This window comes from Quercus robur, chromosome 2, assembly GCF_932294415.1.
Source record: "Quercus robur chromosome 2, dhQueRobu3.1, whole genome shotgun sequence".
NCBI classification, from domain to species: domain Eukaryota; kingdom Viridiplantae; phylum Streptophyta; class Magnoliopsida; order Fagales; family Fagaceae; genus Quercus; species Quercus robur.
The window spans coordinates 2,815,000-2,842,028 of NC_065535.1; the positions used below are offsets into that span (position 1 = coordinate 2,815,000).

The 27,029-nt window shown below is 38.9% G+C and overlaps 2 protein-coding genes and 2 pseudogenes across 3 annotated transcripts; 1 reads left to right on the forward strand and 3 right to left on the reverse strand.

Annotated features, from left to right (window-relative positions):
• LOC126709473 (3-oxo-Delta(4,5)-steroid 5-beta-reductase-like) lies at nucleotides 1-26,764 on the reverse strand. 2 transcript variants are annotated; one of them, XM_050409737.1, is made up of 3 exons: nucleotides 26,618-26,764; nucleotides 1,733-1,823; nucleotides 1-1,514 (listed from the first exon to the last, which is right to left on the reverse strand). In XM_050409737.1, exons 2-3 carry the CDS (start codon nucleotides 1,769-1,771, stop codon nucleotides 378-380), a joined length of 1,176 nt encoding a protein of 391 aa, XP_050265694.1. In that variant the 5' UTR covers nucleotides 1,772-1,823; nucleotides 26,618-26,764; the 3' UTR covers nucleotides 1-377. The 2 variants fall into 2 exon arrangements, with proteins under 2 accessions (XP_050265694.1, XP_050265686.1); XM_050409729.1 differs by lacking the exon at nucleotides 26,618-26,764 and having other exon boundaries at nucleotides 1,733-1,941.
• LOC126709510 (3-oxo-Delta(4,5)-steroid 5-beta-reductase-like) lies at nucleotides 4,880-6,380 on the forward strand (annotated as a pseudogene).
• LOC126716179 (uncharacterized) lies at nucleotides 7,166-11,275 on the reverse strand. The gene has a single exon (XM_050417210.1). It carries the CDS (start codon nucleotides 11,273-11,275, stop codon nucleotides 7,166-7,168), a length of 4,110 nt encoding a protein of 1,369 aa, XP_050273167.1.
• LOC126709513 (3-oxo-Delta(4,5)-steroid 5-beta-reductase-like) lies at nucleotides 24,814-26,611 on the reverse strand (annotated as a pseudogene).
• Nucleotides 26,765-27,029: the final 265 nt, after the last annotated feature.

Genomic DNA, 27,029 nt, shown 5'->3' on the forward strand with positions numbered 1-27,029 from the left:
TTACTAACAAATTTTTATTCAATTACCAAATAACACAGAAAAGCTAAAACCCAAAATCCAATAGATATGAGATAACAGAGTAACCCTTACATTGCACAGCACAAGACAAAAGCAACTTCAACTACTACATATAGCACACGGATCTGAAACCTCGCCTCAACATCCACCTGAGATTTGGATACGGCCCTATGCAATTACCATCTCTATATCGAAGGTAAAATTTAATAAGATAATTTTTTTTTTAACTTTTTCATTTTTAAAACTTTTTTAGTATGTTAATTTTTACTTTTTCACAAAGAATATGGTAATTGCTATTGCACCTCATCTCAATCCCAACGCTTATTCACAAGACATAGCAACTTTCACAGAAAAATCCTTTATTGAGGTACAATCTTGTAGCCTTTCACCTTATCTATCCAGGAAATGAATGAGTTCTTGGAGTTCCTGAACCCCAAAAACCCATGCTCCTTACACTTATTCATACTATCCATCGAACCTTCATTTCCCAAAGTAAAATCTGCAAACCACCAAATCCCAACCTCCTCCAACTTTGTGGGTTGCAACTGATTCTCCTTTACAATCTCATCCCACACTGGACCCTTGTCCTTCATCAACTCCACCAAGCTCACTCTCTCACCCTCCTCAAATCCATACTCCTCAATCCCAAATTGCTCGGCCAACACCTTCCAAAGATGCTTCCACTTAAACAAATCTCCATTGTTACAATTAAAGGCTTCATTCTTCGCATTAGGATCCACCACAGCCCAAATATGTTGCTCAGCAATAAGATCAGCATCAGCAGCCACAGAATAACACTCCCAAGCAGCTTTCACACCAGGGAATTTCAAAGCAACCCCCTCGTGCTTACATATAGCAGCGTAAACACAAAGTGTCCCAATTATATTCATCAAACTATAAGGTGAAAACCCAAAAATCACGTTGGGTCTATGAACTGACCAAGTGAGTCCCTCTTTTTTCTCGGATTCCTCGAACATAACATCCTCAAGAGTGTAATAGAAGTTAGGTACTTCCACTCTCGACAAGTCCTCTGTAAAAGGCTGATCGTTTGCGAACCTCATTTTTCCAGCAGTCCCGAAGTCTCCAAGGTAGTGTTTAGTACCTGTCTGGAGAGTGACGTGATTGAGATTTGGCGCATGGGGGATCACCGCACGTAGGACATTTCGGAACATGGCACCGTTGGTTTCACAATTCTCAGCCTCGGTGGATTTGTTGGCCCATGTGACATAGAAAATATGTGTGACATCGGTGAGTTGGGAAAGTTTGGTTTGAGTTTCTTGAGGATCGGAGATATCACACTGAATATACTCGACAGGATGGTCCGAATTCCAGTTTGGTCGTGGACGACGTGCCACACCATAGGCTTTCCATGGCCCACCTGGGGTGTCTAAGAGTGGTAATATTTCAGCCAAGCTGTTACCAACTATGCCTGTAACATCGATCACTAATCCCACGTTTTGAAAGCTTCGCGGGGCTTCATCTTCATCGAATTTCTTCTGTGAAATCAATAAAAATTAAAATGGTTAGATATGCCTTATTAGATAGAGAGTAATTATTAGGTATTTTTCAAGTACTGTAGCATGATATTCCCTCATTTCGTATTCACAGTCTGATCTATTATGAATATAAGAAGAAGGAATGTCAAGTCACTGTACTCTGAGAATTATCCGATAGATAGCATTAGAAAAAGATTAGTAAAATAGATTGTGCTTGCCCTGGCAGCACCGATTGCTCCAGCCCACCACCAGCTCATTTTTGAGGGAGAATTGAAGAGATTGGGATGTGGGAGTGAGAGGATCCAGTAGGTGAATAGGAGCTGGCTTGACTGTGAGTCTCTGTTCCGAATTCTTAATTTTATAGGGGTTTGATTATGATAATGGAGCCAGTTGTTAACTGTAAGTTCGTGTTCAAGGCAGATTTGATGAGGTGCTTTTTAAATCTTTTTAGTGATTTTCTCCAACATTTTGAATAGTTTAATGATGATAACGTGGTTCAGTAGTTTTTTAATTTTTATTTTTTCGTGATCAAGGGCAGATTTGAGTTGATCATTTGATGAGGTAATTTACCCAACATTTGAATAGCCAAATGATGTTGACATGGTTTAATATTTTAACCATTACATCATTGATTCAAATAATTAGATTTTTTTTTAAGTAGAAACGAAAATAAACTTTATTTAGATAGAATTAACTATATAATGAAGACAAGAAAAGAGAGGCATTCTTTTGAACAAATAATGATTTTTTTTTTCTTTTCTTTTTTACAACATTAACCAAACCTAATGCAGCACGATTACATCATAAAGGTACGTGAACATAAAAGAAAAGAAAAGAAAAGAATCAAAACTATCTCCAATCAAAGTATTCAAATTCTTCTCCACCCGAACGCATGATGGAGCTAACACTTCACCAATGTTGTTTTGTAGAAGAAATCTAGAACCGACTGATGTAGTCTTCTTTGACGGTGAAATAGACGGACTCAATTTCATGTTGGAGAAGTACCAAAAAAGGATTGTGAAAGACTCATACTATCCCTACCAATAATTTGTTTTTTGTGAGCAGGAATATCCAAAGGAATGGAGGCTTTGGATGGACGCTTGGCTGGACGATAAGTCGAGAAGAATGCTTCAAGACATCAAATAATTGGATTAATAGTTTATTTATTGTAATATATATAAAACAAATACAAACTTAAAGTCTTAAACAAAGATGATGTTATTCATTTTAAACATAAATATGCACTTACACCAAAGATTGAATAAGATGCCTCATTATCGAAGTGGACGCCTCATCCTTGTAATTATTCTTAAAAATACTCTTTAAATAACTCCTTGATACCTCTTCTCCTTAACTATAGGATCCTATTGGATGAGTTTCCTAACAAAAGAATTGGACACATCTACTGGGAAGAAAACCATAGTTTTGCTGGTCTTGCCAACCATGGAATCTTTTTATCTTGTAATTTTATTTATTTTGATATCCCACTGCTTATGGTGGAGATTGACGAATGCTTTAGCCATGGACCTGGATGGCTTTATTTGTAACTTACCTATTTCTTTAGTCTAGGCATGATCCATTATTACAAAAAAAAAAAAAAGAAAAAAAAAAAGAAAGAAAGAAAGAAAAAGAAGCTAATTAAAAATAGCTATTCAAAAAATTTTTAAATATAAAAATTTAATAATTTTTCTCAATAGAAATGACTAAATAGAGGACTCTTGAATTTATCCTTTTGATTACTTATTTTAAGTTCAAAGGCAATTAATATACTTAAAAGCAACCATCTGCTGCCATTAATTTGTTCATTAGTTCTCTGTTTTCATCCATATTTTCATTAGGGCTAGACTTGGGTCTAATGTCCAGTGGCATTGGATCTATTAAGATGGTGATACATGTCCACTTTTGAATACGTATCACTATCTGACTGGGCCTAGTGCACTGGATGCATTGAATTCAAACCAAGTCCTTTTCATTATCATACCTCATGTGCACATGAATGGTGGGTTTATCATCCATTTTTTCAATTCATTCATTCTCAATAATTGCCATTATCAGAGAGTTAAATATATCAATTGCAAGCTCACCCAATTACATAAAAAAATTGAAAGTGGGTGTGTTAATGACACAAGCCATGACATTTAAGATGGTGATACATGTCAATTTTTGAATACGTATTACTATCTAACTGAGCCCAGTGCACTGGATGTATTGAACCCAAACCAAGTTCTTTTCATTATCATACCTCATGTGCACATGAATGTTGGGTTTATCATCCATTTTTTCAATTCATTCATCCTCAATAATTGCCACTATCAGAGAGTTAAATATGTCAATTACAAGCTCACTCAATTACATAAAAAAGTTGAAAGTGCAATCTCACCCAATTACATAAAAAAGTTGAAAGTGGGTGTGTTAATGACACAAGCCATGACATGTATTTTTCTTGGACAGAAGCGTCAAGCGTGGACTCTTGGGAGGCTTCGTTCTTATTTGGAAGCTTGAGGGTTGCAGTGTCTTTTTAAGATGAAAAGAAAAAAGTCTTGTTCCTTTGTAACATTTCCGTAATCGTGTAACGTTAACTTTTGAATTTTTTAGTCTAAAATTTTTTTGCTAGTGAGCACCGAGCAGCCCAATAGCTTAAAAGCAGGTTTATATTTTAAACAAATTATTATCTGTGAATATCTATATGTCATGCGCTGGGCCGGTTGAATGGTGAAGCAAAAAATGCAGCCGTCTAAGGTCTTAAGTAAAAAAAACGCCTCCAAATCTTAACTAATGGGGTTATTTATGATCAATAAATAAAATAAATTTTTTTACCAGATAAAAAACAAATAAAAAATAAAGAAAAATGTAATGTCCACAATATTTTTAACAACACTTTTATAACTAATGTTAAGTAACAGGTTGTTATAGCCTGTTGTTGATGGCAAAAAAAAAAAAAAAAAAAAAATTATAGTGATATTTTCAAATAAGAAACAAAAAGCAACTTAAAACCTAGGATTCGTTGTAAAAAATATTGTGAATGTTGCACTTCTAAAAAAAATAAGAATAATAATAAGAGTTTAGTTGACAAACTTTTACTAGTTTTCATCTAAGTTTACCATTAACACCACTGTTTTACTTACCACTATCAATCTACCACATCAACAAGTATGAAAAATTTTGTCAAATTTTTTGTCTATAAAATTTCTAAAAAAAGAAAAAAATTCTACATCATCTAAAATAAGATGATCAATTTTCACCTTAGACCCCAAATACATCAAGCCGCCCCAGTCATGGCTTATGTCACCTAGTACTATGTCATGGCTCATGTCATTTATGTTGACTGTCTTCTTTCTGATTCTGGAATTTTCTTTTATGTTCTATATAAGTTGAAGCCGATAGCCAGTACACAAATCAGATTAGAATATTTATTTTTCTTTGGCTAAATAAATAGTTAAGCTTACATCTACAACCCTCTTACTTACAGTAATTTCAGAATGAGCTGGTGGTGGGCTAGATCTGTTGGCGCTGCAAAGGTATAAACTCCCTCACTCTTTCTATATACACCAAGACTTTGCTAGTATGAATCTTGTACACCAACACATATGCTAACTCTTTCTCTATGAATTTTACAGAAGAAATATGAGGAAGATTATGAAGCACCACGAGGCTACCAAAGTGTAGGCTTAGTGATTGGTGTGACTGGCATTGTGGGCAACAGCTTAGCTGAAATCTTGCCACTCTCTGATACCCCAGGTGGGCCTTGGAAAGTCTATGGTGTGGCACGTCGTCCACGCCCAAATTGGAACAAAGACCACCCAGTTGAGTACATCCAATGCGATGTCTCTGACCCAAAAGAAACCCAAACCAAACTTTCCCAACTCACTGATGTCACACACATCTTCTATGTCACATGGGCAAGTCGGCCCACTGAGGCCCAAAATTGTGAAACCAACGGTACCATGTTCCGTAACGTGCTACGTGCGGTGATCCCTCATACGCCAAATCTCAAACACATATGTCTACAAACAGGTGTCAAACACTATGTAGGACCCTTCGAAACCTTTGGCAAAATTGAATATCATAGCCCACCTTTTATGGAGGACATGCCACGTTTGAATGTGCCCAATTTTTATTACACTCAGGAAGATATTTTGTTTGAGGAAGTTAAGAATAAAGAAGGTTTGACTTGGTCAGTCCATAGGCCGACTACCATATTTGGGTTTTCACCATATAGTTTGATGAATATAATTGGCACACTTTGTGTATATGCGGCTATATGTAAGCACGAGGGGCTTACTTTGAAATTCCCTGGAAGCAAAGAGGCTTGGGAGTATTAGTATGTGGCTTCGGATGCTGATCTTATTGCTGAGCAACAAATTTGGGCTGTGGTAGATCCTAATGCTAGGAATGAAGCATTTAATTGTAACAATGGGGATGTGTTTAAGTGGAAGCATCTTTGGAAGGTGTTGGCTGAGCAATTTGGGATTGAGAATTATGGGTTTGTGGAGGGTGAGAAAGTTAGCTTGGTAGAGTCGATGAAAGATAAAGGTCCAATGTGGGACAAGATTGTGAGAGAGAATCAATTGCAACCTACAAAGTTGGAGGAAGTTGGAGTTTGGTGGTTTGTGGATGCAATGCTGAAGGCAGGGGATTATGTGGATAGTATGAATAAGAGTAAGAAGCACGGATTCTTGGGGTTTAGGAACTCCAAGGATTCGATGATTACTTGGATAGATAAGATGAAAGCTTATAAGATTGTGCCTTAAAAGAAGAAAATGTGAATATCCTTGTTGGATAAAATTACTTGTAGTAATGGAATTTTTTGTTGTTGTTTGATAAAATAACCATGCGATAGAAGCACTATTTAAATCCAATTTTTTATTTGTGTTTTTGTTGTGGACTTTTGTGGGGGTGTGCAAATTTGTCTATAACCCTTTCGTCACAAATTTGCTTGTAACGTGTATGATATGTACAATGAAATGTATTTGCCTGATAAAAAAAGAAAAGTGTACTGCATATATGTATTGCTTTTTTAAGTTCTGTTGAGATGATAATTTGTGATTAATCTTACATCAATTTTATAGGAGCTCGCCACTGACACAATCTTGTGCGTGGATAAGCATGTGCTCCTAGACAATATGAAAAGAACATTATTTCTGTGGTCACATAGAATGAAAAGGTTTTGTGGCTAAAAGGAGGATAGGTTTTCTAGCTCAGATAGATAGACTAGACAAACAAAAGAACGGAAATAATTGGAAATATAAATTAAAAATGATAGAAAGGTCCTATTTTATCATACTCCAAACCAACCTCCATGAATGAACTTTGCTACGATTAGGCTAAGGTTTTGATTTGTATATGTGATGGCACAAGATTAAAACCCAAGTCTTGAATGGGGCGTATATCATGCTTTTGTAGTTCATATGATATTAAATTCTAGTACCTATTTTGAGAAACTGAGACCGGTGTTGATTTGTTATGTTAACTTGTTTCCTGACTGACCCTATAAATATTGGAATAAGAAATGGAATACATTAATCCTCAAAATGGCTGATCTTTAAACTTTGTCCATTGAGTTGTTGGCTCATTGTTGGATTCAGATATGCTTTATAGTACTTTTTTTTTTTTTTTTTGAGAAAGAAGAATCCTTTCATTCAACCAAAAGATCAACAGGACAGACTGTCCAACATTACAAGATTGTGGGCATCACAATGGATGTCACCAAACCAGATTTGGGGGGATTGGGACTGTCTGGCTATCTTTGCCAATTTATCAGCTACCCCGTTCCCTTTTCGTTTAACATGAGCGAAAGAAACAGCATGAAAACCAGAGGCCAGGTGCCGAGCATCTTCAATCAGGTGGCCAAAGGGAGCAAAGCACGCGTCGCATGAGTTGAGAGAGTTGGTTATGATTTCGGAATCCCCTTCAAAAATCACTGACAGAATATTAAGCTCCAAAGCCAACAAAATCGCCCTCCTACAGGCAAGAGCCTCCACGTCTTCGACAGATGGGGGTAAGGCAACACGTTCGGAGAGAGCTCCAATAACTTTACCTTCATGGTCCCTGATCACCACACCCAACCCCGCAGCTGGTTGCTCCTGGAAGATGGCTCCATCGTAGTTTGCTTTACACCAAGAATTGGGAGGAGGGGACCAACAAACCGGATTTGGAGGATGGGGAGGAGCCAGGGGCGTATCTTGGGCATGTTGGAATTCCTGAAGCCGTTCAATGGCATCCGAGTGGATCTGGGAAAAAGGCAGAGAAGGCGAACCAGTCCGGGACGAATTTCTCTTAAACCAAATGCACCAGGCAATCATAGCTATTCTTTCAACCAGCTGGGAGTCCATCCTCTTAAGGATGCCCAAGAAAAGGTCCTGGAAATTGACAAATCTCTCCGAAATGTAAGGCCTACATGAATCTTCCATCCACCAAATTTCTTTGACCAAATAACACTCCCAAAGAGCATGGATGCCATCTTCAGGACAGTCCCGGCATAGATCACAGATGTCATTTGTAATTATTTTCCTTCGGCAAAGATTCTTTTTTGTTGGAAGAGACTCGGAGGAAGCTCTCCAAAGAAAGTGCTTAGCTTTATTTGGAATATTCAGTTTCCAAATGTTAGACCAGAGCTCTTTGTTGGCAGAAGAACATGAAGGACCAGGAAAGTTATTGCTTGCAGTCATGGCCAAGAGACGATAGGCCGACTTGGTGGAGTAAACGCCATTCTTTGTTTCATTCCAGAATCTGACATCAGGGGATTGCCGAGAGCTTAGAGGGATGCTCAGGATTTCCCTAGCCTCAAAAGGGAGGAAATCACCCCTGACCCGATCTTCATCCCAGCCAGCACCATTCTCGGACAACAGAGCACAAACTTTGGTGTTCATTGGGAGAGATTTTTGGGGAGAAAGGATTTTTCTGGGCTGTCTACCAGGCAGCCACTTATCTCCTCTGATCCGGACAGTGTGACCATCACCAATGCGCCAGGCCGAACCCAATTCAAGAACATGGCGCGCCTTGAGAATGCTCTGCCAAGCATAGGATCCAGAGGTTTTTACACCTTCATCCATGATTGAGCACGAGGGAAAGAATCTCGCTTTAAAGACCTTAAAGAATAAGGAATCCCTATTATGTAAAAGCCTCCACACCTGCTTCCCAAGAAGAGCAAGATTGAAATTTTCAATATCACGAAACCCCAAACCCCCAAGGCTTTTAGGGAGACAAAGCTTATTCCACGCCACCCAATGGGTTTTTCGTTGCTCACCGCTGTAACCCCACCAGAACTTGCGAATTAGCGATTCTATGTCTTTGCATAAGCTTTTTGGTAACTTGAAACAATTCATCGTGAAGGTAGGCAAGGCTTGAAGGATAGACTTGATCAGCACCTCTCTGCCTGCCTGGGAGAGGAGTTTCTCCTTCCACCCCTGAATTTTATTCCAAACCCTTTCACGGATGTAGCTGAAGCTATGTTTTTTACTTCTTCCCACAAAAGAAGGGAGCCCAAGATATTTTTCGATATGATGAGAGTCTGAGACCCCCAATCTGGTTTTAATGGAGTTTCGGACCTGCTGCCTTGTGTTTGTACTAAAGAAGAGTTGGGTTTTGGCGCGGTTGATCCTCTGCCCCGAAGCCCTTTCAAACTTATCCAACAAATCCAAAATAGCGGAGCATTCATGATTGTTTGCCCGACAGAATAGCAGGCTGTCATCCGCGAAGAAAAGATGAGTCACCTTGGGACCTTCACGGCACAAGGATGCACCAGTGATTGCACCAATGTCCGCCGCTTGCTGGATAAGCGAATGCAAACCTTCTGCACACAAGATGAACAGATCTGGAGACAACGGGTCCCCTTGTCGGAGACCACGTTGGGGATGGATAAGACCATGAGGGACACCATTAATAAGAATTGAAAAAGAAGCAGAACTTATACAAGATATAATCAGATTGATCCAATTCCTATCAAATCCTAACTTCTCCATCAATTTGTCCATGAATTTCCACTCAACCCGGTCATAAGCCTTACTCATGTCGAGTTTTAAGGCCATGGAACCAGATTTCCCTAATCTCTTTTGTTTGAGGTGGTGTAAGGTTTCAATGGCAATTAGCAAGTTGTCTGTGATGAGGCGGTTGGATAGGAAAGCGCTTTGGGAATCAGAGACAATTTTTGGGAGACATTTTTTAAGACGGTTGGCTATGGTTTTTGAAATGAGTTTGTAAATGACGTTGCAGAGGCTTATGGGCCTGAAGTCTTTTGCTGTTTCAGGGGATTTAATTTTTGGTATCAGGCAGATAAAGGTATGGTTTATATCAGATGGCACGGTTCCGGAGTTTAGGACAGAAAGAGTAGCAGATAAAACATCATGACCAACAATATTCCAGTAATGTTTAAAGAAGATAGGAGGCATACCGTCAGGGCCGGGGGCTGATACGGATTTCATTTGTTTCAAGGCTACCTCAACCTCCTCTGCTGTGTACTGCTTTGTCAACTCCATGTTCATCAGAGGCGTCACTTTTCTCTCGATTCCCTGGAGGATGGGATCGAAATTGGATGGAGCTTCCGAAGTAAACAGCTCCCTAAAATACGTAACCAACTCTTGACCAATTTCTTGTTCTTCCTCAATGACACGGCCATCCTCACGGGTCAGCTTGGAAATAAAATTTCTTCGGTTTCGCTGGCTTGCACGGCTGTGAAAATAGCTTGTATTGAGGTCCCCCGCCTTAAGCCAATCCACCCTAGAGCGTTGATGCCACATACAATCTTCCTTAACCATTAACTCATAAACTTCCCCCTTTAAGGACCTTACTAGCTCATGATTCTGACCAGCCATTGACAATGCTTCTGCCTGAGCTAACAATTTCTTTTTCTTCACCAAAAGATTCCGAATGTGCCCAAAAGTACATTTGTTCCAAGTTTTTAACTTAGAGCCGCAAGCCTCAACCTTGGAAACGACCTTATTCATGGGGTTGCCTGGGAAAGGATCATCCCACACGTTTTTTATCACCCCTTCACATCCAGAGTCCCTCATCCACATCACTTCGAAGCGAAACGGTCTGCCACTTTTATAGAAACGAACATTTTCGTCATCAGAGCAAATCCACAGAGGGCAGTGGTCAGATAGCGAACCCGAGATGTGATGAATTCGAACCGTAGGAAATCGCTGCAGCCAGGAAGCCGTTGCCACTCCCCTATCCAATCTGATCCAAGTAACAACTCCGTCGAATTGATTGTTGCACCATGTAAACGGTGCACCCACAAATCCGATATCCCTAAAGCCGCAAAAGTCAAGAGCCCCTCTAAAATCAATCATTTGGCGCTCAGGCCGAGGAGCACCGCCCCTTTTTTCCCCCGCCTTCACAATCTCGTTAAAATCACCTACACAGAGCCACGGCAGATTAAATTGAAGACCGAGATGCTTGAGTAGCGCCCAAGAGTGTTCCCGGTTGGCGGTTACCGGATTTCCGTAGAAACCGGTGAGTCGCCAAGCGTCATCCACTCCTGGGGCGACTACTGCATCGATGTGCGACGGAGAAGAGCTCTGAACCTTTAAGTTCAGGTCCTCTTTCCAGTACAGAGCTAAACCCCCACCAGTATTGAGTCTAGGAACAATAAACAAATTCTGTAACTTGAATTTACGGCAAAGGCTTTTGAGAAACTTATCTTTTGATCTGGTTTCCATCAGGAAAACGAAGCTTGGGGAATGCTGTTTCACCATCTCGGTGAGTTCCAGGACTGCGCGTGGCCTCCCCATGCCACGGCAGTTCCAGCTGATGCCGTTCATGGCTTTCGGCGTGGCTGGACAACAGCCACCGCCGCTGGGGTTGAGCAGAGGACATCATCTTCTGAGGTCTTTTGGATTTTGCTCAGTCGTGGATCAGCCTTCTGTATTGCTTCTCTTCTGGTTTCAGCGACCCCAACCTCTGTTTCTTTAATTGGGATTTTTGTTGCGCGAAGGATTCTCGTCCATGTTCCCTGACTTTTTGGTATTTGGTTATTGGGTTTTTCTTTCTTTTCTGCTAATGGGCTCCCCATTGAATCAGGTATTAAGATGGGTCCGTTGGGCTGGGCCTTGAGTGCTTGAATTTACATTGTGCAATTCAAAACTTTAATTGAATAATCTCATTGCTAAGCTGACAGTTTCTTAGGTTACGTTAGTACTATCATTTATTTGCCAATAGCTAGTATTACTCTTAAAAGGTTGTTGAAACATTTTTATATGAAATGCAATATTTTAAATATTAATTAATAGCCGACTTAAGTGATTTAAAATTTATACCTTTTAATTTTTTTTTTTAGACAAGATCAAATTTCTACTCTAACATAATCTAAGTGTATATGTGTATGAAGTTCTCTCTTGGAGACTTGAACCTCGGTCCTTGCCCCCCTACACCCCACAAGTACTTATACTTATGAAGTGACCACCGCACCAAGGGTGTAAGATGGTTTTTTAAATTCTTTTTATTAGCAAAATCTGTCATTTGACAGTTTTTATCTTTTGTGCTCAATTTAATGAGCATAAAATGCTCAAACGGTTTATCACTTTTATGGCTATCAATCCTTTAGTGATATTCAAACGTTTTGTATACAGAAACATCATAAAGTCTAATTTGATTTAAACATGATTTAATGACCAATTGGTACATATCTTTTCTATTTGAGAGCTTTCTATCCCACAAGCGGTGTAGCCTTGAAGTATAATTAGTGAAGATGGTTGAGTTGTTGTATCCCGGGGGCAGCACACACAATGTTTTGTCTACTACATTGAAAACCCTGTAGACAAGTGTATTGTTTCAAGACAGTGACATGGTCCATGCCTCAACCTCGCCATCTAAAAATGTATATGAATTGACGGTAATTAAATTACTTCTTGTTATAAGATTACTTTAAAGTATCATTAAGGTAACATCTCTCCACTATTCTCTAATTTCATGGCAAATCTAATTTATGTGAATTTTAGTTATTTATATGATATGTTGAATGTAATGAAAATCAATTTATTCATCAATTATTATTCTCAGGAACAACAAAGGTTTCCAAGGTACCAATGAAGTTTGAATTCACCCAACGCTTAAAAAAACTCTTCTTCTTCTTCAAACTCTGATTCCATGCCATTGGTGATTTTTTTAATAAAAAATTTGTTACCTTCCTTTGCAATTACCTAGAACACTTTTTTTTTTCCTTAATTTTATGAATTTCTCTTTTTAAAATTTTGACTGCTGAAAAGTTATTGTAATGTATTGATATTGTAAATTATAGCGTTTGAGATACTTGTATGCCTATTAGTATGTTAAATTGAAGATTTCTATATGAAATATATGTTCATTGTTATGGAATAGTAATTTATATCTATATAATGTATATAATACTAAAAGTTGAAGTGTAGCATTTAATGTTGTTACGTTTATGTTAAGTCACGTTAGCAGCCATATCATTTTCATCATATTTTTTTGTATTTGTCCAACAATTTAAAAATAATTTCTATCAATTTTAAAATACTAAAAAATATAAAATAAATCTCACCCCTATCTCCACCATAAAGCCTACTTCTTATCTCTATTTCTCTCTCAACTCATCATCTTCCTCTTCTCAAAAAAAAAAAAAAAAAAAAAAAACACTTCATCTTCCCACCAAACAAATTGCTAATGTTTCTCTTATTAATGACTTTACCATTAAGACTACGTTTGGATTTGGCTGAAATGTTTGCGTGTGCGTTTTTCCAAATTTTTTTTTTCACGCGTTTTTGAGACTTGTGGCTACTGTTCATGCACTGTTCAATGAACAGTAGCCGCAAAGTTGGACTTTTCAAACTTTTTTCAGCCAATCAGTGCACATCGTGTACTATTCACGGACCCACAAATTTCACTTTACAACAACTTTTTCATTAAAAATGGGTCCCATGGTACTATTTACACATTTAAAAATTATTTTGCTACAGTGTTTTTCAGTTTTCAGTTTTCAGCTGTATCCAAACGGACCATAAATCTCAATTGCCTTAAATTCAACTATCAATTCTCTCTCTTTCTCTCTCTCTTTTTGACTTATCATCTCCTTATCTTCACCATAAAGCCCACATCTTATCTATATCTCTCTTTCAACTCATCATATTCCTCTTCTCAAAAAAAAAAAAAAAAAAAAACATCATCTTCCCACCAAACAAATTGCTAATTTTTCTTCTATTAATGACTTCACCATTAAATCTCAATTGCCTTAAATTCAACAATCAATCCTCTCTCTCTCTCTCTCTCTCTCTTTGACTTATCATCTCCTTATTTTATGGTTTGTGCTAGATTTTTATTTATTTTTTATTTTTTATGATGTTGTAATACATTGTTTTTTTTTTTTTTTAGTCTTTTTCTTTATATTCAATGTTTACAATTTTTCTATACATAATTGCATTTTAACCATTTAAATTGTTTGTGCCTAAAAAATTGGAATGCATTTTATTGATTTAGTACATGTGAAACAATTAAACTCTTTTTTTCTTTTTTCCTTTTTTGGTTTGGTAATGTTTTGTTTTGTATTGTCTGGATTCCATAGATAGAAAATAAAGAGTATAGTTTTAATGGTTTAGTTTATTTTATTTTTAAATCTATGGCAAACTAACCTTTCTCCTAGCCTCCTCCTCCACAATAAAAATCGTTTAATGCATTGATGTTAATGTTATGGTATTTGTTCACCAATATTAGCCCAATTGAATGAACTTTCTCAACAAACCAGCTAATAAAGAGTTTTTTTTTTTTAATTTAATTTAATTTTATTTTATTTAAAGAAGAGTCAAATAAAGAAGTTAATAATTGATTAAGGTAAGGGAGTCATTAATTAACACATGGCAACCATTTTAAAACGGCTTCTCTCCCCATCAACACATTTATTTGCCTCCTTTTGTATTTAAAACCCACTGATTTAATTTTTTTTTATATAAATTTTGAATTGCTCTCTTTCCACCCCATAAGTCACCAAATTACAAATAGAATTGGAAACTTCCTTTGAGTTTAGTTTTTTTCTTTTCTTCCCCCTCAACTTCTTTGCTTTTCAGCTACAAATTTTATGGTTTGTGCTATATATATATATATATATATATATATATATATATATATAATTTTTTTATGATGTCCTAATACATTGTTTCTTTTTTTTCTTTTTTTCCAATTGTGAATTGTTAGTCTATTTCTTTATATTCATGTTTAAAATTTTCCTATACATAATTGCATTTTAACCATTAAAATAGTCTAAAAAATTGGAATGCGTTTTATTAATTTAGTACATGATCATTTCCCTCCCATTTATTTATTTTATTTTCTAAATGACTTTGTTATTTGTTCTATTTATGTTTACTATATAAATTCTTGCTAATTTTCTTTAGTCTCATCTAAATCTATGCTAACTTCTAACTTCTTAAGATACTTTGGAAGAAGAAACAAAATCTTCTACATATTATGATTGGTAGGTATGGAGCATATGGTGTTCCTCTTTTTCTTTGCATTTGAGATTATAACTTAGCTTTGTATGGTTTTCTCATTAATTTTACGATGTAAATAACTTTACGGTAAGTCATACATGCTAATGTATTTTTTTTTTTTTTAAAGATCTAATCTCTAATCCTTACCATTTATCATCTCAGAAAAACAAATTCTTAGCAATTATAATTGTGGGGCCCAATAGTCTATGGGCCCGGCTCGCTCGCTTATGGGGAGTCCACTGGTCACCAAACTAAAGGAGGCCAGGGCCCAAGCCCAAAATTAGTGAGCTCGATGTGGTTCGAAGATACGTCCGAGGACCGCTCAGTCCTCGGAAAGCCCAGAACCCCATTGACAAGAATGGGATACAGGCAAACTTGAAAGATCAGAAAATATCTCACGGAAATAGTCCTTAATACCCTTCATTGACATGACATCGCCCCAAATAGAGCCGGATTTTTAGGCTTTATGGACCATCTCCCACAATTCAGGGATTAGACTGATGGGACAGATATCTGCCCTGGAAAGATCGACCCTACACGTGGACGAAGGACGACGAACGTAGGCTAGTATAAAAGAGAATGTTATGTGACCAAAGAGTGGGGGCTCCCACGAAGCTTCGGGAGAAAGACTTGATGAAAGAGAAGGTCTGGATAATACACGCCGGACGCCACATAAAAACCCTCCGACGGGTAACCGGGGACGGCACCATCGCTCCTCGGACATGATCCGAGGAGCCAAATCCTCCTAGACACGAGATTGATGGGCCTGAATATCCATCCCAAAGCTTTATCTCATATCGGTTCACCTATAGTCCGGCCCGAAACGTCGCCCTGTGACCCAACGCTGGCCTTTCAAGCCCACTCTCTACAAATACTATTGTGAGGGACTTTCCGCGTGCGCGCCCAACATAGCCTTTGAGCCGTTGAAGATTTTGTGCCCCTACAATTGGCGCCGTCTGTGGGAAAGGCTTGCGCGTTGGCACGGGTGGCACATGAGTCAGCCCTCTCGCAAACAGAGATTCACGAGTTTTTCTCATCTCCGGCGACGTGCAGTTGTCGCTCCGCCGTAGGCTTCGTCTAGGGGCTACGCCTTGCACTGTCAGCGGAGCGGACAGTTCTAGGGGCTTGCGGCCTCGAGCCAACTCCTCCCTCCCTGGCCTAGGGGCTGACCTTCGAAAAATAAATCAGTATAGAGAAACAAGTACAAAAAAGAGATCTTAAAAGTAATGGACAGAACCAAGGCCTTGCATGGTCCTCGGACCCAAGCCTATGGGGAAACCAAGTACAGAGAAGACATCTCAAAAGTAATGGACAGAACCAAGGCCTTGCATGGTCCTCGGACCCAAGCCTATGGGGAAACCAAGTACAAAAAAAGAAGACATCTCAAAAGTAATGGACAGAACCAAGGCCTTGCATGGTCCTCGGACCCAAGCCTATGGGGAAACCAAGTACAAAGAAGACATCTCAAAAGTAATGGACAGAACCAAGGCCTTGCATGGTCCTCGGACCCAAGCCTATGGGGAAACCAAGTACAAAGAAGACATCTCAAAAGTAATGGACAGAACCAAGGCCTTGCATGGTCCTCGGACCCGAGCCTATGGGGAAACCAAGTACAGAGAAGACATCTCAAAAGTAATGGACAGAACCAAGGCCTTGCATGGTCCTCGGACCCAAGCCTATGGGGAAACCAAGTACAGAGAAGACATCTCAAAAGTAATGGACAGAACCAAGGCCTTGCATGGTCCTCGGACCCAAGTCTATGGGGAAACCAAGTACAGAGAAGACATCTCAAAAGTAATGGACAGAACCAAGGCCTTGCATGGTCCTCGGACTCGAGCCTATGGGGAAACCAAGTACAAAAAAAGAGATCTTAAAAGTAATGGACAGAACCAAGGCCTTGCATGGTCCTCGGACCCGAGCCTATGGGGAAACCAAGTACAGAGAAGACATCTCAAAAGTAATGGACAGAACCAAGGCCTTGCATGGTCCTCAGACCCAAGCCTATGGGGAAACCAAGTACAAAGAAGACATCTTAAAAGTAATGGACAGAACCAAGGCCTTGCATGGTCCTCGGACCCAAGCCTATGGGGAAACCCAATACAAAAAAAAAGCGTCACTGGAATCCCCTATATCCCGGTCGCTTGCTCAGACGGATCACTTAGAAATCATCAGCCTTGGACGATATTCACGCGCTTATCACAGAATATCCAACTGATATCTCGGTTAGTTTTCTTAAGTTTGACTTATTATGAATTATCGATATAATGCCTGGTAGTGTTGGTAAATTGGAGTTAGTTGAATTATGCTTCAAGCCATTCGGCTCTAAACATTCTTGAAGAAACGCACACATAGGGCACACCCATTCAAGAAACAGTGTTGTCAAAGAAACAGTGCTCAAAACAAATAAAGAAATTTCCATTCTTATTACAAAGAAAAGATAATACAGCGTACAATGAAAAGCAGGAATCAGTGTACGTCGAAGCTAACTACATAAGCAAGAAAAAGAAAAATACAAGAAAGCTGGAGAAAGCCGAGGAGGTACGTCGGAGGAAAGGTTGACTACAGCTCCGACACCTTATTCTTCCCCCGCACCCTTACCTGCCCATACCTCAGGCAGCCAAAGAGACCCAACTTGAACCTGACACCGTTGAAGAAAAGGTGTAGGGAGTTGGAGGTGGGGGGGCTTTCTCTAAATATACGCCTACCGCAAAGCAGAGGCGCTGATGGGGGAAAATCCTTCTTCTGCCGCACCAAAACTCTGGCATGGACAGAACCTGCTTCGGATTTTGACTAAAAGAGGGGAAGATTCCTTTCCCTCTCGGTGGAGATGGAGCACTCTCCTGAACTTGTGCTTCCTGTGCCCGTACCTTACTGTTATAAGCCTCATGAAGACGCGGCGCTTCTGCGGCGGAGGAAGTTCTTTCTTCCCAACCCTCGCTCTCAACATGTTATGCCAAGAAAGGGGAACTCCGGATATGGGAAGCTTGATGTGAGAGAAAACTAAAAGGAGGGGTGTATATATAAAGCGACCCTCTCTCCCTCCTATTTATTTGAAAAGACAAGATGATGGTAGTCAACTCATGCGGCGTCCCAAGGAGCACTACAGACAAAGTGGTCTTGGCTCAACTTCCAACGTCAACTGCAGCCGAGAGACTCAAAGAGCCTCGTAAAGGCGCGCCTCGATCCTTGGGACGTCAGTGAAGTACCGCATGGCCAGAGGCTGCAGAAATATCTCTTAATCTGCGGGTCCCTTGGATTCGCGGCCCAGGCCCGCTTTGCGTGGAGGCCCAGGGACACCCTGTTCGGCACCTCATGAAATGCCTAATGAAAGGGAAAACCAAGTGCTAATGCAGACGTTGGTCTTGGACAGAACCTAAGGCTTGCATGATCCTCGGACTCAGGCTAAAAGGGAAAACCAAGTGCTAATGCAGACGTTGGTCTTGGACAGAACCTAAGGCTTGCATGGTCCTCGGACTCAGGCTAAAAGGGAAAACCAAGTGCTAATGCAGACTTTGGTCTTGGACAGAACCTAAGGCTTGCATGGTCTTCGGACTCAGGCTAAAAGGGAAAACCAAGTACTGATGCAGACATTGGTCTCGGACAGAACCTAAGGCTTGCATGGTCCTCGGACTCAGGCTAAAAGGGAAAACCAAGTACTGATGCAGACATTGGTCTCGGACAGAACCTAAGGCTTGCATGGTCCTCGGATTCAAGCTAAAAGGGAAAACCAAGTACTGACAAAGACACAAGTCTCGAACTCAAGCCTAAGGGAAGAATCAAGTACATAAGATAAAACGTATAAGTCCTGAACAAAGCCCAGGTTTTGCAAAGTCCTCGGACTCAGGCTTCTTGGGAAATCAACTGCCCTATTGAAGAAATTTTTCGGCTTAAATAATGGAAAAGGTTAAGGCTCGTGCATCATGGAGATGGTAGAGCAACCTAATGACCGTCAACCTAAGGAGGCCATTCATCCGATGGGTAACATGTCCTCGGATAAATACTTCTCACACCTTATCGAGCATTTGACACCCATCACTGCTAATTTGAAGATAAGTCTCATTCCTCACTGGTCGGATTGTTATGTTGAATAATAATTTTGTTAAAGTCATCGTGACATCTTTTTATCAACGATTTACTTTGGCCTTATTTATTATTGATTGAAATGCTATACTATTATGCCGAGCAGCGCTTTCACATTTGTTAAAATATATAAACAAGACATACGAAATAGAGTAACAGTAACTTTTATTAATATGAAAAATTGTTACAACGTACAAGGAAGGGCTAAAACAAGCCTATACAAAAAATGAACTGTTAAAACAGTAACAACATCCGTAACACAAGTATGTAAACCATCAGGTGTCTTCTGAATTCGTCTTCAAAGTTTTTCTGAACTCTATGCCTCAGTACCGCTCGTATCAGGTGAAGATCCTTATACAAAAATAATGAAGGAGAAGGGAGAAGAATTGGAAGACATGGAAGCACTTCAGCAAGCTCTTGTCACTGAAGAATGCAAGGGAAAAAGAAGATGGAGGACATGAGCGGGAAGGAGGAGAAGAAGAGGGAAGCAATGAAAAGAAAATAAAAGGAGCAAAAGAGGGAGAAGGGGAGCCTTATTAGGTATGCTCATGAGAGAGCAGACGGAGATGACAAGGGAGGTTTTCGACTCAGTCACACCAGGAATGGGGTGTGATGAGTCCCTGCTTCGGATTTTGGCTAAAAGAATGGGGAGGCAAACCTTAAGCCTCCGCCATCCTTGCCCCGACCGAGCCATCTCGAGTTTTGTTGGGACATGGCGTTTCTGGGAAAAGAAGGGTTTGTTCATGGTGGATTACTATGAGATAAGTATTATTAAATAGGGAGTAACCGGATGGAGGAAGTGGATTCTGGGAAGAACGTGGGGGATTCGGATATGAAAGGGTCACCCTCTGTCTTCTCTCTTTATATAGGGGACGAAGAAGAAGGTATGTGACACATTCAAATCCCCAGGGAAATCCAGAGTATGACGCGCCGTTTCGTTCTCCCACACCATCAGTAACCGTTGCATCTGGAAGATCTCGTAAATGGTAAGAGATTAAAGGCACGTTGCAGATAACCACGCGGCATAACGGCAACGAACGTAAATCCAGGAAGAACGGCTCGTAGACCGGCGCATTCCTCGTGGAGGTGAAGAGTCACTAACGTTGATCAAGGGCCGAATTAAATGAGCCGCAGTTAAGGCTCGGTATTACCAAAACCCACATTTCCAACCAAGACGTTGGACAGCAGGGTTTTGAGGGGCTATTGTGGGGCCCAATAGTCTATGGGCCCGGCTCGCTCGCTTATGGGGAGTCCACTGGTCACCAAACTAAAGGAGGCCAGGGCCCAAGCCCAAAATTAGTGAGCCCGATGTGGTTCGAAGATACGTCCGAGGACCGCTCAGTCCTCGGAAAGCCCAGAACCCCATTGACAAGAATGGGATACAGGCAAACTTGAAAGATCAGAAAATATCTCACGGAAATAGTCCTTAATACCCTTCATTGACATGACATCGCCCCAAACAGAGCTGGATTTTTAGGCTTTATGGACCATCTCCCACAATTCAGGGATTAGACTGATGGGACAGATATCTGCCCTGGAAAGATCGACCCTACACGTGGACGAAGGACGACGAACGTAGGCTAGTATAAAAGAGAATGTTATGTGACCAAAGAGTGGGGGCTCCCACGAAGCTTCGGGAGAAAGACTTGATGAAAGAGAAGGTCTGGATAATACACGCCGGACGCCACATAAAAACCCTCCGACGGGTAACCGGGGACGGCACCATCGCTCCTCGGACATGATCCGAGGAGCCAAATCCTCCTAGACACGAGATTGATGGGCCTGAATATCCATCCCAAAGCTCTATCTCATATCGGTTCACCTATAGTCCGGCCCGAAACGTCGCCCTGTGACCCAACGCTGGCCTTTCAAGCCCACTCTCTACAAATACTATTGTGAGGGACTTTCCGCGTGCGCGCCCAACATAGCCTTTGGGCCGTTGAAGATTTTGTGCCCCTACAATAATTTTTAAGAAAACAACTCTGGGACGCTTACAATGTTTAACTATTGCTTTATATTTTCCATGATAATACTAATATCAATTACTCTTACTTGAAAAATATACCTCGATGTGATCTCATTCTCACATAAAAAATTTTGGGAAAAAAATAATGAATATGGAAAGTCTCTAATTTTCCATAAACCAATATGGTAGGCCAAAAGTTCTCTATTTAGACTTGCTATTATGTTACCACATTTAATTCGATGAGTTTATATATATATATATATATATATATATATATATATAGATGTATAGACACACACACACACACAAACACCCATATGTGCAACTTAGCAGTTACAAATACAATTTTTAATTACCAAAATATACAAGGTCTCTTCCTCTTCTCTAACCTTTAACCTCCCATGACACTTATGTATCATTTATACCTTTTCTCCTTCCCCTACAAATTTTGAATATATATATACATATATATATATATATATATATATATATTCTCTTTTTATCTCTTTTGAAATCAATAAGCTTAGTATTTGTGATGGAAAAATTTCAATTATCAATACATGTTTGTTTTTTATATCTACTACATATCAAAGGTACCTCTCTCTCTCTCTCATTTAGATTTCTCTATAATCTTGACATTCTATTTGTTTTAATGCTTTATGATAGGCATTTTACAAGTTCTAGAACTTCTTGGATTAATTAGAATGGAGAAAGTTAATGTATGAAAATTGATAAGTATTGTCAGGATAATAACAATAGTTTTTTATGTCAGTAAAGCAATTTGAATAACATAGCTTAAATGATAAATGGTTGTTAGGTTGTCTATATGCTGGTATTACTAATCAAATTCTCTTACATTATTTCACTTTTTGTATTACTATAATTTTTTTTACTTTCACATAGGTCACACTTTTTAGCAAGTTTTCCTGACCATATATATATATATATATATATATAGTCATCTACTTGGATGATTTCCTTAGCAATTCTACAATCATCAATGCATTACTCTTGCAGTATAATTATAGATTATTGCATTGTTCGTTGACACATGATAATTTATAATTCAAGATCTTTTCCTACTATTTTCTTGGCTAATTTGTTAAAATTTAGAAATTGTGTTTGGCTTCATTTTGCTAGGTTCTTTTTTCATAATTATTGATTTATATGCTGTGAATTGGGCTAAAGTTAAAGACCTGGGAGAGATCAAACAAGATACAGTTGTACAACTACTACATGAATCTTTTAGAGAACATGGGTATTAAATGTATAAATTTCTTAGTAGCTTAACATAATGAGGTGATTCCATGGTATAAAAAAACAAATATGGACATGTATAAACAATTATATCATGAATACGTTTGCTTTTATCTATCCCTTTTATATTTTTTATTGATTGACTAAAATCAACTACACATTTAGTTTCTTCTCAAAAGAAAAAAAAAAATACTACACATTTAGCTTCCTTAGTTTTTCAAAATTTTTAAATTGTGTGTAAAGGAAAAATATAAATCAATATATGTTTTGGGGAGAAATTTTTTTGTAATAGTTGATTCTCATATATGAGTTTAGTGATTATCGAAATATAAATTGTTATAACTTTGTTAGGGGTGCCCAACTTTTATTACACGCTCGAGGATGTTCTGTTCGAGGAGTCCGAGAAAAAAGAGGAATTGACTTGGTCGGTTCATAGACCTGATATGTTTTTTGCAATGCACTAGAAGCCTAAGTCCGATCCCTTTAGTTGCCTAAAAAAAAAATTCCAAGCCTATATACTGTAGCTAATGTCATTACGAGTTTTATTTTATTTTTTGCTGAATAATGTCATTACGAGTTTTAAATGCTGGTTTATGTAAACGGGATATACTTGTATTCTTTCTTTTATCTAGCTATATCGTAAACTGGTCGAGCCCCAAAAAGAGTGCGCTAACTGAATCCTCAAGTGAAATTGGGCTCCTGACACTGGCAAGAAATAAAAGGACTCCACATTCAATCAAAGCCCTTGGCCCCAAACCTTTTGCAGCCCAGCTAGATCTATATCTTTTAATGGGTCTTAACCCAAGTTTTATATTTATTCCCTTGGACTTAAAAAAAAAAAAGAAAAAAAAGAAAAAAAAAAAAAACGCAATCCTATGTCGAACCAATGTTACCCATATGCCGTATTACCCCAAAATATATGCACAAAAACTTTCTTGGGTACCACGCATTTCTTAGGCAAGTTGGTACCTTCATAGGTACTAAGTATTTGGGGGTCTTGAGGGCAAGAACTCAAACTGTGGGCAGAACTCTACGCTTGTTAGTAATTCTAATCACTAAAAAAACATCATTAACGTGCATTTTACAATCATAAATAAGGAGTCTATGGTGATAACAAGAATACATGAACGCTCACAAACAACAACAAAATAACACACGCAACTAATATTTGAACCAAAATTATAGGCGGAAAAATATTGAACATTACTTTTTGTTGCAAAACTTGAGGTGGGAATCTCAGACATTCCAACAGTGCCCACATTTTCTGTGTGTGAGAGCTTCTCTGCAGAATCCAGAGACATGTTTTGAGTGTGCTCTTTCTCAACAGTGCCCACTGCCCACATTCTTCAAATTATATCCTACAGGCTGTGGTCTGTACCCAAAGAAAAAATTGCGCTATAACACAAAGCAGGTCTATGATTTAAACAGGAGTATCATTTGTTATTTAAACTATGACATATTTTCTTGCAGTTTTTTAATTTTGGGGGTTCGGGGTGTTATGTATTCTTTCTTTAGAGCATCCACAATAGTGAAACTAAAAATTTAGCAATTTAACTCCACCAAAAGTTACTTTATCTATTTTATCTACACACATACTGCAACAGTGGATCTATTTTAGTTTTTAACATAATAAAATAATATAAACATCACAATAAAATAATATAACCACTACAATAAAATAATATATTCCACTACCCAAAAAACATCCACAGCACTAACCACAACCACCTCTATCATCAGTCACAACCACAATCACAATCACAACCACAACCACCACCAACACCACCAGCACCAGCAGTCCACAGCAGAAAAAAAAATTAAAAAAAAAAACAAATAAAATAAAAAACCCAAATCTCCAATTTTCCCCCTCAACCCAGACTAAACAAAATCACCAATCATAAACAAAATAAAAAATCACCAATCACAAACAAGCACAACGTCGACGAGCTGGGTTGGCAGAAGGGGTGGGTCGACAACATGGGTCTGAGGTGATCAGCGGCATGGGTTTGAGGCGATTGGTGGATTGGGACGGTTGGGTTGGGCCGGCGACGGTGAATGAGGGAGCTTGAGAGAGTGACGGTGAGAGAGGAGAGTGACGGTGAGGCGATTGGTGGCTTGGGACGGATGAGTCGGGCCGGTGGCGGTGAATGAGGGAGATTGAGAGAGTGACGGTGAGAGAGGAGAGTGACTGAGAGAGGATGAGAGCTTGAGAGTTTCTTGGGAGAGAATGAGAGCTGAGTTACTAAGAAAGAGAGAGAGATACAGAGTGAGAGAGAGAATGAAATAATATATTTAATCTCCGGGGCAGAATAAAATAATATATAATTTTTTAACTCTCATGAAAAGTGCACATTTATCTATAGATGTGCACTGTAGCAGTGGAGCTTAAAAAAAAAAGATTTAGCTCCACTGCTGGAGCAAGATTTTGATGTTTGAGGAGCTATAATTTAGCAATATAGCAATAGAGATATACTGCTGTGAGTGCTCTAAGATGTATATATTTTTCCGAGAAATTAGTAACAAATTTTTATTCAATTACCAAATAACACAGAAAAGCTAAAACCCAAAATCCAACAGATATGAGATAACAAAGTAACCCTTACATTGCACAGCACAAGACAAAAGCAACTTCAACTACTACATAGCACACAGATCTAAAACCTCGCCTCAACATCCACCTAAGATTTGGATACGGCCCTATGCAATTACCATCTCTATATCAAAGGTAAAATTTAATTAGATAATTTTTTTTTTTTACTTTGTCATTTTTAAAACTTTTTTAGTATGTTAATTTTTACTTTTTCACAAAGAATATGGTAATTGCTGTTGCACCTCATCTCAATCCCAACACTTATTCACAAGACATAGCAACTTTCACTAAATAAAACTTTATTGAAGCACAATCTTGTAGCCTTTCATCTTATCTATCCAGGAAATGAATGAGTTCTTGGAGTTCCTGAACCCCAAAAACCCATGCTCCTTACACTTATTCATACTATCCATCAAACCTTCATTTCCCAAAGTAAAATCTGCAAACCACCAAATCCCAACCTCCTCCAACTTTGTGGGTTGCAACTGATTCTCCTTTACAATCTCATCCCACACTAGACCCTTGTCCTTCATCAACTCCACCAAGCTCACTCTCTCACCCTCCTCAAATCCATACTCCTCAATTCCAAATTGCTCGGCCAACACCTTCCAAAGATGCCACTTAAACAAATCTCCATTGTTACAATTAAAGGCTTCATTCTTCGCATTAGGATCCACCGCAGCCCAAATATGTTGCTCAACAATAAGATTAGCATCAGCAGCCACAGAATAACACTCCCAAGCAGCTTTCACACCAAGGAATTTCAAAGCAACCCCCTTGTGCTTACATATAGCAGTGTAAACACAAAGTGACCCAATTATATTCATCAAACTATAAGGCGAAAACCCAAAAATCACGTTGGGTCTATGAACTGACCAAGTGAGTCCCTCTTTTTTCTCGGATTCCTCGAACATAACATCCTCAAGAGTGTAATAGAAGTTAGGTACTTCCACTCTCGACAAGTCCTCTGTAAAAGGCTGATCGTTTGTGAACCTCATTTTTCCAGCAGTCTCGAAGTCTCTGATGTAGTGTTTAGTACCTTTCTGGAGAGTGATGTGTTTGAGATTTGGCGCATGGGGGATCACCGCACGTAGGACATTTCAGAACATGGCACTGTTGGTTTCACAATTCTCAGCCTCAGTGGATTTGTTGGCCTATGTGACATAGAAAATGTGTGTGACATCGGTGAGTTGGGAAAGCTTGGTTTGAGTTTCTTGAGGATCGGAGATATCACACTGAATATACTTGACAGGATGGTCCGAATTCCAGTTTGGTCGTGGATGACGTGCCACACCATAGACTTTCCATGGCCCACCTGGGGTGTCTAAGAGTGGTAATATTTCAGCCAAGCTGTTACCAACTATGCCTATAACACCGATCACTAATCCCATATTTTGAAAGCTTCGCGGGGCTTCATCTTCATCGAATTTCTTCTGTGAAATCAATAAAAATAAAAATTGTTAGATATGCCTTATTAGATAGTGAGTAATTATTAGGTATTCTTCAAGTACAGTAACATGATATTCCCTCATTTCATATTCATATATAGTGAATGACATTAATTAAATTAACAATAGAATCTATTATGAATATAAGAAGAAAGAATGCCACGTCATTGTATTCTGAGAATTATTCGATAGATAGCATTAGAAAGAGATTAGTAAAATAGGTTGTGCTTGCCCTGGCGGCACCGATTGCTCCAGCCCACCACCAGGTCATTTTTAAGGGAGAATTGAAGAGATTGGGATGTGGGAGTGAGAGGATCCAGTAGGTGAATAGGAGCTGGCTTGACCGTGAGTCTCTGTTCCGAATTCTTAATTTTATAGGGGTTTGATTATGATAATGGAGCCAGTTGTGAACTGTAAGTTCGTGTTCAAGGCAGATTTGATGAGGTGCTTTTTAAATCTTTTTAGTGATTTTCTCTCCGGGGAGAAAATTTATCCAACATTTTGAATAGTTTAATGATGATAACGTGGTTCAGTAGTTTTTTATTTTTTATTTTTTCGTGATCAAGGGCAGATTTGAGTTGATCATTTGATGAGTAATTTACCCAACATTTGAATAGTCAAATGATGTTGACATGGTTTAATAGTTTAACCACTACATCATTGATTCAAATAATTAGATTTTTTTTAGGAGAAAATTTATCCAACATTTTGAATAGTTTAATGATGATAACGTGG